At 22.4% G+C, this 9,921-nt stretch overlaps 3 protein-coding genes across 4 annotated transcripts; 1 reads left to right on the top strand and 2 right to left on the bottom strand.

The window, feature by feature from the left end:
• Window positions 1–2,699: 2,699 nt before the first annotated feature.
• On the bottom strand, window positions 2,700–4,200 carry LOC102678421 (zinc finger protein 830). Its single transcript, XM_006623736.2, has 4 exons — window positions 4,016–4,200; window positions 3,251–3,731; window positions 3,005–3,174; window positions 2,700–2,932 (listed from the first exon to the last, which is right to left on the bottom strand). The coding sequence occupies exons 1-4, from the start codon at window positions 4,117–4,119 to the stop codon at window positions 2,791–2,793; spliced, it is 897 nt and encodes a 298-aa protein (XP_006623799.1). The 5' UTR covers window positions 4,120–4,200; the 3' UTR covers window positions 2,700–2,790.
• LOC102678277 (guanosine-3',5'-bis(diphosphate) 3'-pyrophosphohydrolase MESH1) lies at window positions 4,142–5,385 on the top strand. 2 transcript variants are annotated; one of them, XM_031514228.1, is made up of 4 exons: window positions 4,142–4,233; window positions 4,471–4,706; window positions 4,809–5,140; window positions 5,220–5,385. In XM_031514228.1, the coding sequence occupies exons 2-4, from the start codon at window positions 4,508–4,510 to the stop codon at window positions 5,349–5,351; spliced, it is 663 nt and encodes a 220-aa protein (XP_031370088.1). In that variant the 5' UTR covers window positions 4,142–4,233; window positions 4,471–4,507; the 3' UTR covers window positions 5,352–5,385. The 2 variants fall into 2 exon arrangements, with proteins under 2 accessions (XP_031370088.1, XP_006623798.1); XM_006623735.2 differs by lacking the exon at window positions 4,142–4,233 and having other exon boundaries at window positions 4,405–4,706.
• On the bottom strand, window positions 5,174–8,704 carry LOC102678139 (probable phosphoserine aminotransferase). Its single transcript, XM_006623734.2, has 8 exons — window positions 8,212–8,704; window positions 7,378–7,508; window positions 7,130–7,242; window positions 6,841–7,002; window positions 6,670–6,764; window positions 6,305–6,474; window positions 5,883–6,143; window positions 5,174–5,718 (listed from the first exon to the last, which is right to left on the bottom strand). The coding sequence occupies exons 1-8, from the start codon at window positions 8,284–8,286 to the stop codon at window positions 5,610–5,612; spliced, it is 1,116 nt and encodes a 371-aa protein (XP_006623797.1). The 5' UTR covers window positions 8,287–8,704; the 3' UTR covers window positions 5,174–5,609.
• Window positions 8,705–9,921: the final 1,217 nt, after the last annotated feature.

A 9,921-nucleotide genomic window follows, 5' to 3' on the forward strand; every position in this document is an offset into this window, starting at 1 on the left:
TGCATTTTTATAAATGGAAAGTGAATAAATATTCACTTAAATAAAAGTTTAAGAAAATAACAAGGAGGGATCGATCTGATCTGCAAACGAAATTTGGGGAAGGTTTCCGTTTTCGGATAGAACGTCCCCTCTGGTGTTCCATACTTTAATTAAATATTCGAGACTCTATATTACGTTCTTCTTAACAAGTGTCCATTAAAAATATCTTCGATTTATATATAATTCAGCTTTGTGGAAAGTAATCGTTCACTTATAAGAATTTATAAGGTAATTTAATAAGATTTAGAGTATATATCAATTGAAATGCTTTTTCGAATTGTTAGTTTCTCTCTTTTATGATATGAAGCACAATGAAAATTAACGAAGAAGCAAGGTACTTCGTCTTTATCAATCAAAGACACTCGCTCACTTTTATAAAATTTCTTATTATAAAAAGATGGAAATTTTTCTGCCTTTATCATATCTTTGATCCAGTAAAAGACATTCATATTACATAAACTGAAACAGTTTTGATCTATTTCTAAATCCTATCACTAACGATGTAAATATCTAAGATTAATTGCATCTTCGTCCTTCTTTTCTCGTTATTCTCTCTTCTTCCTTCGAATTCTCCTAGAATATTTACGATTACGATGAATTCAAGTTTATTATCGAATCATCGATTCATCTGAATTTATCATAGCCGATCATTTAAATGTATTCCAGTCAAACTTTATTCCTTTTTTAGAATTATAAATTCATACTCAACATAAACAATTATATAAGCAGCTTGAAACTTAAAAATACAGTGAACACAAAATCGAAAAAATTACTCCTTATTATCGATTATTGAACAAGAAAAGAATCTGTACTTTTTATAACGAGTAAATATTGTTTAGAATTGTTTTTTCTTGTGGATTTTAATCACTGAATTATCGAAGTTCAAGCGAACTATGTTTCCTGAAATGTCACAGTTTATAGAAACGAAAGAACGATATGTAATCTAAATATGGGGAAGTGTTTGGATTACTTTTCGTTCCCGTGAGATCAGTTGTCCGAAATCGATTTTTCATATTCAACCAAGCACTCTATGATGACACGAAATATACATATAATATAAAGTATTTACCACAATTAAAATAAACGTTAATATTAAAGTGATCACTTTTGATATCTTTGTGGATATTCAATCGATGACGCTCTTTTTTCTCCCCGCATTCGTCGCGTTCAATAGAAACAAGACACCTCGAAACCGGAAGATACAATACAAAACAAAAAACCGATAATTCTCAATCTAACAACGATGGAATGTTCCAAAAATCAAAATTAGACAATACCTTGTCGATATAATCTGAATCAGATTGATCAGAAATGAAAATTTATCGATCCGCGAAGAAATTATCTTCGTCGGTGTTTTGTCGAAATATACAGTATATACATATGAATATATAATATATATATATATACACACACATATATATATATATATATATATAATATATTATTTATATATATATATATATTTATTTATACATATATTTAGAGGAAACGATTTTTCAACTACGAACTTTTATGATTTTGTAAATTTTTTCTATACAGCTTCGCCTACATAACACTTTCATGTAATTTATTCGATTATATGATATATAATATCAGATATATCATTAAAAACGAATATTGTCGTTTCCTCTGAATGCTAGCAATATTATTATAACAAATTATATTTAATCATCGACACCGCCTGCTCTTTAAAAAATTAAATAGTATATATGCACATTTGAGCTTTTGTAGAATTATATTAATAAGAATAAATATAGAATTTTCATCTAATTGCATTTTGTGCTTAAATTCAATGATTTTTCGAATAATATTCGAATTATGATCGTTGAACGGTTCGCGATGAAATTTTATGATTCAAATTAGAAATAACTAATAAAAATAAGAAAAAAATTATTATACATTCATCTCGAGATATTTATATACATATAATATATGTATATGGTATACAAACACAAATATAATATATTCATAAAATATAGCTCTTGCTTTTCGATTTAAAGAATAACTATGTAAGGATAAGATTAAGCTCTATATAATTACGTTATTAAACAAGAATATTTAAAATGCAGGACTTATGCTAGATAACAATTGGTATCTTATTGAGAAATTATAAGTATTTATATATATCAAACAACATTCGAAACAAATATTAGATGAACTTACATGAGGAACTCTGATTAGCAATTATATATAATAGAATTTCTTAGCGCGTGGATGGGTGCGGATAAAAACGAGTATGCGAGTCTCTCATTTTTCAATTTTCAATATTTTATAATGTTCGGTATGTGACGAAAATGAATATTATTAAATTTTTAGCGATATACTATTCACTATTTTATTAGCAGCTTAGCCTACATTATAATATTTATATTATACATTTCATATTATAGCTTATAATGGATAAATTAATAATCTATAATTGTATTTGAAACTTAATTATATTCTGACTTTTCGTTTTAATAAAATCTTAATACACTGTATAAATTGTGTATTCATTTTTTTCTTTAAAAGAAAGTAGAAAAAAATATAAAAAGTTAAGAATTAAATTAATTTATATAAGAATTATTTTCTTTCTTTTCTATTTTTTACATTTTATAAAAGATATCCAAAGATTTTATATGAAGGTTTAATTAATGTATAACAATATTTTAAATATAGAATAATTTCAAAAGTATTTGGAAAATATAGTTCCAATATAATTTCACATATTTACAAGACCATAAATACTGTACATTAATATTAAAATTAATTTCATTTATAAGAATTTTTAGCCCTCCAATCTAGAAATTCATCGAATTCGATTTCGTCTTCGCTAGAAATATCTTCATCCAAATTTTTCTGTTTTCTATCTGTAGCCTGTACTTGTTCTTTACGTTTTACTAGATCCATTACTCTATTAAAACAAAATTCATTTAATTATTATGAAATATTCTATATAAATTAAATTTATTGCATTTATTATTACCTGGACCAATGTCTTATTTGTTCCTCTATTTCATCTAATTGTCTTTCTGTTGTTGCCTCTTCTTGATCATCTGCAATAATTTGTGCAGATTGTGCTGTTTCTTCTTTGATTTCTTTCTGAAACTTTTCCCATTCCTCTTCTATAGGATTTTTATACTCAACATTACGTACCTATAAAATTTGCAAAAAAAATGCATGTTATTTGATATCATATTAATAATATATAAATTTTATATAATGTTCTTACTTTAGCATCTAAAATTGGATCATCAAAAAATCCTTCTGGAAGAGATTGTTGATTTATATCTTTACTTTTTTCTTTTTCTTTTTCCTCTTCTACTTCTACATTCTTTATATCTTTTTCAATCACAAATTCTTTATCATTTTCCAACCTTGTTGTTATCATAGAAGTATTTGATAATTTTGTATTATTAGCTTGTTTAGAAGGATTATCAAAGAAGTTTGATGATAAATTTGATGGTATTTGTGCTGATTGTGTAGAATTTTTTAATATACTTTTGATTTTTTTATTCGTTGATGATTCTTGTGAAGGAGACGAAGACCTTTTATGTATTTGAATTTTTGTAGAATCTGTTTCTAATTTTGTTTTCTTTGCTTGAATAATATTTTCCTTATGAGTTTTTGAATTTAAATGTATTGGCCAAACTGTCTCATTACGTATAATGCTTTTGCATAAAATACACATAAGTTGTCCTGCATCTGTATATGTATTTATCATGGTTAAGGATTTTTATAATTATTTTATTATTTTTAATATTCAATTATTGAATAAACACAAAATATATTTAATGTCTTTATTTTTAAAAATGTAAGATTAAATTAAGATTAATAAATTTACATTTACATATGTTAAGATAATAATAACTATTATTATTAAATAAAAATAATATTTAATAATATTATAAATTATACAATATGAAAAAAAGTTAGAAAATTTATCTTAATCTTAATCTTAATCTTAATCTAAAATATCTATAATAAAAAAGGATATTTTGCTAATGGCGAATCAATTTTTTTAATTACTCCTATTTTCTTTTTGTGTTCACTCATAGCTTTACGCAAATCATCTTGTGTTAATTTTCTTTTAAGCGACATTTTAAATTAGATCTTTAAAGAACAAATGCAACTCTTATTCAGGTTATGTTTTGTATATATTATCTTCTACAACTCTAGCTCCTCTATTATCAAGTTTTAAAAGTAATAGTTAATGTAATTAAAATAATTTGTATGAATTTCGTTTTGAAATTATATTATAATAATTATAGTGCTCATAAGTAAAAAAATATCTTTTATTTTAATAAAACTTATTCTATCTAAATAAATATAATTTATATAATTTTTAATAAATTTTTAATGTATTAAAATTTATTCGCATTGAACATTTTATAAGTTTTTGTAGTTTTTAATGTCAATATCTATTTAAATTCTTTTATTTTTGATTATAAGGTGAAAAATCATGATATAACATTACGATAATATAATTATGGAGGATGATATCCATATACCAACTGTCAATCATGATCCATTCAATGTGATTGGATCTTGTAAATTATGTTCCAGAGAATTAACTAATGCAGAATTGTTATCAATAGTAATGAAATGTGTCAATTTTGCAGCAATAAAACACAAGGATCAAAGAAGAAAAGATGAGAAAGAAACACCATATATAAATCATCTAATTGGTTTGTAAATTTTTAAAAATAGAATTTGTTTTATAATTAAATAATGAAATAAATAGAATATATAATTTTAAATAACTGTATATGCTAAAAATGTTTTTTTAGGAGTAGCAAATATTTTGATTCAAGAAGGTAAAATTTATGATCCTGTTGTAATTGTAGCAGCTCTTTTACATGATACTGTAGAAGATACTAATACTACATTTGAAGAGATAGAAAATGAATTTGGCACTGAGGTTTGTAACATTGTTAAAGAAGTAACTGATGATAAAAATTTACATAAAGCAGAACGCAAAAGATTACAAATACAGAATGCTTGTAACAAAAGTCATAAAGCTAAATTGATTATCTTAGCAGATAAATTATATAATTTAAGAGATCTTCAAAAAAACATACCAGTTGGCTGGTCACAAGATAGAGTAAAAGAATACTTTAAGGTAATTAAATAGAAGCAAAGCAACTTTTTTAACTATTATTTAATTAAATAAGCAAATTTATAAAAAGAATTAATTACAGTGGGCCAAATCTGTAATTGATGGATGTCGTAAAACTAATTTTAATCTTGAAAGAGAGTTAGATCTAATATTTGCAGAAAGGGTATCTAAAGATAGAGAAATTTGTACATGTAAAAAATCATCTAAACCATAATATTATTATTTTATTAAAATAAAATTCAAAAATATATGTACTTAATATGTACTTAATATAATATGATCTTATATAATTTAAAAAGATAATAAACATTATTGTTAAATATTTTTTTTAATAAACATTGTACAAATTGTATAAAATATGTAAAGAATTTATAAATCTTTTGATAATATCATGTATTTCATATATATATATGAAATAATATATAATATTCATATATATATATATGAAATCATAAAATATGTAGTAGAATAGTTAATTTTTAGCATATTTTTGGTAGAACCACATCATGTATTCTGCCAATTTTTCTACTTCTTCTATAGTAACAGCATTGTATAGAGATGCTCGAATTCCACCTACTAATCTGTAATTAAATATTATTATATTTTATTTAAAAAATAATAAGATATATCAAACAATAATGAAAAATTATAATTTCTATAATATAATGCATATTTCTATTATTTATTATCTCAATTAAGAGACCAATATTATATGTTTGATAAATCTTTTTTTAAATATACTGACCTATGACCTTTCAACTGAAGCATTCCTCGCGCACTTGCGCCAGATAGAAATTCATTCTCAAGTTTTTCATCGTCTTTACCTATTCTGAATGGCACATTCATCCTGCTTCTTACGTCCGATTTAACTGGACATGAATAGAAATTTTTCGATTTATTAATCACATCATATATCTTTTGACTTTTTGCAATTGCCAGTTTCTCCATTCCTTCAACGCTACCATTTTTTTTGATCCATTTGAAAACTAAACCAACTACATATATTCTAAAAATTAGTAAAAATATTTTACAAATATTATATGCTTATAAAATAAATATTTCAATCGAAATAAAAATTTCGATAAATCGAATAGGATAAATTTTGATTTTTTATCGAATAGCATAATAGATTTTTTTATTGTTAATATTTTTATCAAAAATACATACTGAAATACTGGTGGTGTATTATATATAGAGTTATTGTTTGCCATAATAGTAAAATCAAATATTATTGGACAAATTTTCATAGCTTGACCGAGCATATCTTCTTTTACTATCACGAGAGTCACACCAGCTGGACCAATATTTTTCTGAGCACCAGCAAATATTACTGCAAACTGAATAACATATAATATATATTTATACTAAATATATACTATACTATATACTAAATATATACTAAATATTATACTAAATATATATATTTAGTAATATATATATTTAGTATACATTATAGTAATAATAATGATTATAATATATCATTACATTTTCTAAATTTATTATATATTAATATCAAAATTAATATTACGTACTTTTGAAATATCAAAAGATCTCGTAAGTATATTTGACGACATATCAGCAACTAATGGTATTCCATTCGTTTCAGGAATGTAATTAAACTCGATTCCTTAAACAATATATATAAATATATTTTTCGATTATTAGATTGTCATTTCAATTTTATTTTATTATTATTGAATTACCGTGAATCGTTTCGTTAGCACAGTAATATACATAAGATGCATTGGGATCCAACTTCCAAGTGGACGGATCAGGAATTTCTGTATATTTCGTGATTTGTGGCAAAACCAAATTTACTTTGCCATATTTGCCCGCTTCTTTTGCTGCTTTAGCCGACCATGTACCTTAAAAATTTTATTTATATTAAAATACAAGAAACAATCCATTATCATTTCTTTAAATTATATCTCTTGTTATGTTGTCAGAAGTTTAAATACATTTAATGATATAGAAGGATGTTTAAGAACTTACCTGTTACTAAATAGTCTGCAGTACCAGTTGTCATCATGTTTAAAGGAATAGCGGCGAAAATTCCTGTTCCACCCCCTTGCATAAACAGAATTTTATAATTATCGGGAATATGCCTAAAAATATATAAAATATAAATATGTTATAGATGTACTAATGTTATATAAACTATTGATATTATTTTAATATTTGTTAATGAAATTTTCAAAAGAAAATTAAATTTTTTATATTTTTATTTTATAATAACTTACAGTATTTCTCGTAATGTTATTTGTGCTTCTTCGACAATATTTTTAAATTCAATCGATCTGTGACTCAATTCTAAAATACTGATTCCAGTATTATTGTATGCAAGTAATTCTTTTTGTACATGTTGTAATACCTACAAAAAATATAATGATTTTCATTTATATAATAATATTTGCATATCATGAAATATATATACGATGCTTAAATAAAATAATTAATTTCAAGAGAAGATGATATCTTATATGATGCGTATATATTTATTATGTGTATGTGTTTAATTAATCATAATTTATATATAATTATAATTTATATTAACGATATTAAACAAATATTGTAAATATATATTGTAAATTGAATAAACTAATTTGAAAATTTACGAAAGCGAATTCTTTATTCTAATTTATCAAATCTATAATATATATAAAATTCTAAAATTATTAATTTGTTTGATATTTTATTTTAATAAGTACAGATATATATAAGCAAAAATAAAATTAAATTATTTAAAGATAAATTTTAAAAAAGTATTTAAAAAAATTTAAAAAAAAGTTTTTTTAAAATATTAATAAAAAAAATAAAAATTAAATTTAATTAATTAAATTTAAAAAATAGAATAAAAATGTAAATATAAATTGATATGAATCCATAAAATTAAAAGAGAATTTTTTATAAATCGTATGCCAACATTTATTTCTTTTCTTTTTTTTTTTTTTTTTTTTTTTTTTTTCTTATTTTCATGCTTTAATATTTTTACTAATATCGTATTTTTATTAAGAATAAAAAACAAAACACTAAAGTAATACATATTGTATATAATTAAAAAGTGTTCGCGCTACCTGTTCCGGAAGTTTGCCTGGTCCTGCACCAAAATTAATCACTTTGTTTTTTGAAATGTTGCTCTGATTGCTCATTCTAAAATTTGCTATTGTACTTGAAGATTATGATAGAAAGACTGAACTAGATACAATATAAAAAGAAATTTTAACGAGCTTCGTTATCTCGTTTTAAAGACTTTTATCGCACACAATTGTTTTTTATTAAATATATGATAATTTTTTACAATTTTACAAATTATACCGAAAAGTGTGGATTTCTAAATACTTTACCAATACAATTATAGATTCTTATAAATCGTTTTTTTTTTTATTACATAACTTTCTTTTACTTTCTCTTTAAATTTTTATTTTATTTATAACCACTTTATGCAATTAATCGTTTGTAAATTTATTTGCATTAAGACAAAAATAGATAACTTATATGATTAACCGTAGATATCTTATATGTTATTTTATTTTGTTTTGAATACTTGACGTTCGTGAAAACCTGTTGAACAGATCTTTATAAGAGAGAAATGTGAATTGGTCGTTCATAATATTCATATATAGGGTGTTAATATATTCGCAGAACATTTTTGGAGAATTTTTTTATTTATCGCATTCTGTCTCCTTTCATTTCAACAAACTATAACTTGGTTATAAATAAATCTTAATTGATATTTTTATATATCAATTTTTGTTTTTTGTTTTTATTTTGGTTTTTAAAATCGAATCTCTAAAAATGAAAATATTAACGTTCTGTAAATGTATATATACATTCCGCTAAGCAACGGCAAAAGTTAAATTTATTAATGCTAAAAGACTGATTGTTATATTGCAATGATTAACAAATAAAAAATAGTAATAACTTTGATAATTTTTTTGATTTCTTGAATGCATACAATTTCTTGAATCTTAAATTTCTTTTATAATGTATACTATTATAAATTATAATTGTACTACTTAAATGAAGCTGATATAATAAAAATGATGTTTAAATTATTGGAATATTATTTTATGATGATTTTATTCTTTCGATAATTTTATCGATACCCCCAACGTTTTATCTTTCTATTATGGAAATAACTATATATAACTACTATATTGCTGACCTATGACACGTGATTCACTTATCAGTTAAGTCTAAATTTTTTGGTTATTAATTATAAGTATATATATAAATATAAATATATAAGTGACAACAGAATTCTTTTTATCTACTAAGTTTTATTACAATCTTTTATATAATATTCTATAATAATTTTCTATAATATCTTTTATAATAACATACATATATATGCGAAAGAAAACTAAATCATTTCTATATGTCAGTTTGTCATTAATGATAAAATTTTTAATGAAAAAACATATTTCATTTCATGTATTTTTTATTAATTGTTAATGCATTAATAATATATTTTATGTATTATATTATTTCATAAAATAATTTTAATTAAAGAAATATATAATGTATAAAATTGATAATACATAAAATAATATTTCTCATTAGTCAAATAAAAAAATCTCATAATATATATATTTTTCCATGATGTAAACATGTAATATTACATTTAACTCAAATATACAATATTTAATATTGTATAAATTACAATATACAATATTTATTTATAGTACAATATTTAAAAAATTCCTTTGTTTATATAATCAAAATAATTTTTAATTATTATTATATATTTATACATTTAATTAAATATATTATTATATTTATTT

This window comes from Apis dorsata, unplaced genomic scaffold (assembly GCF_000469605.1).
Source record: "Apis dorsata unplaced genomic scaffold, Apis dorsata 1.3 scaffold_935, whole genome shotgun sequence".
NCBI lineage: Eukaryota > Metazoa > Arthropoda > Insecta > Hymenoptera > Apidae > Apis > Apis dorsata.

What these genes read in the sequence shown, in the direction of transcription:
- LOC102678139 (XM_006623734.2), bottom strand. Translation starts at nt 8,286, where the DNA reads ATGAGCAATCAGAGCAACATTTCAAAAAACAAAGTGATTAATTTTGGT. An exon ending in CAGGCAAACTTCCGGAACAG is followed by an intron (nt 7,509 to 8,211) that starts GTAGCGCGAACA and finishes TATTTTTTGTAG; the next exon opens with GTATTACAACATGTACAAAA. An exon ending in TGCAGACTATTTAGTAACAG is followed by an intron (nt 7,003 to 7,129) that starts GTAAGTTCTTAA and finishes AAAATTTTTAAG; the next exon opens with GTACATGGTCGGCTAAAGCA.
- LOC102678277 (XM_031514228.1), top strand. Translation starts at nt 4,508, where the DNA reads ATGGAGGATGATATCCATATACCAACTGTCAATCATGATCCATTCAAT. An exon ending in ATATATAAATCATCTAATTG is followed by an intron (nt 4,707 to 4,808) that starts GTTTGTAAATTT and finishes ATGTTTTTTTAG; the next exon opens with GAGTAGCAAATATTTTGATT. An exon ending in GAGTAAAAGAATACTTTAAG is followed by an intron (nt 5,141 to 5,219) that starts GTAATTAAATAG and finishes AATTAATTACAG; the next exon opens with TGGGCCAAATCTGTAATTGA.
- LOC102678421 (XM_006623736.2), bottom strand. Translation starts at nt 4,119, where the DNA reads ATGTCGCTTAAAAGAAAATTAACACAAGATGATTTGCGTAAAGCTATG. An exon ending in ATTGATTCGCCATTAGCAAA is followed by an intron (nt 3,732 to 4,015) that starts ATATCCTTTTTT and finishes CATGATAAATAC; the next exon opens with ATATACAGATGCAGGACAAC. An exon ending in ATCCAATTTTAGATGCTAAA is followed by an intron (nt 3,175 to 3,250) that starts GTAAGAACATTA and finishes CAAATTTTATAG; the next exon opens with GTACGTAATGTTGAGTATAA.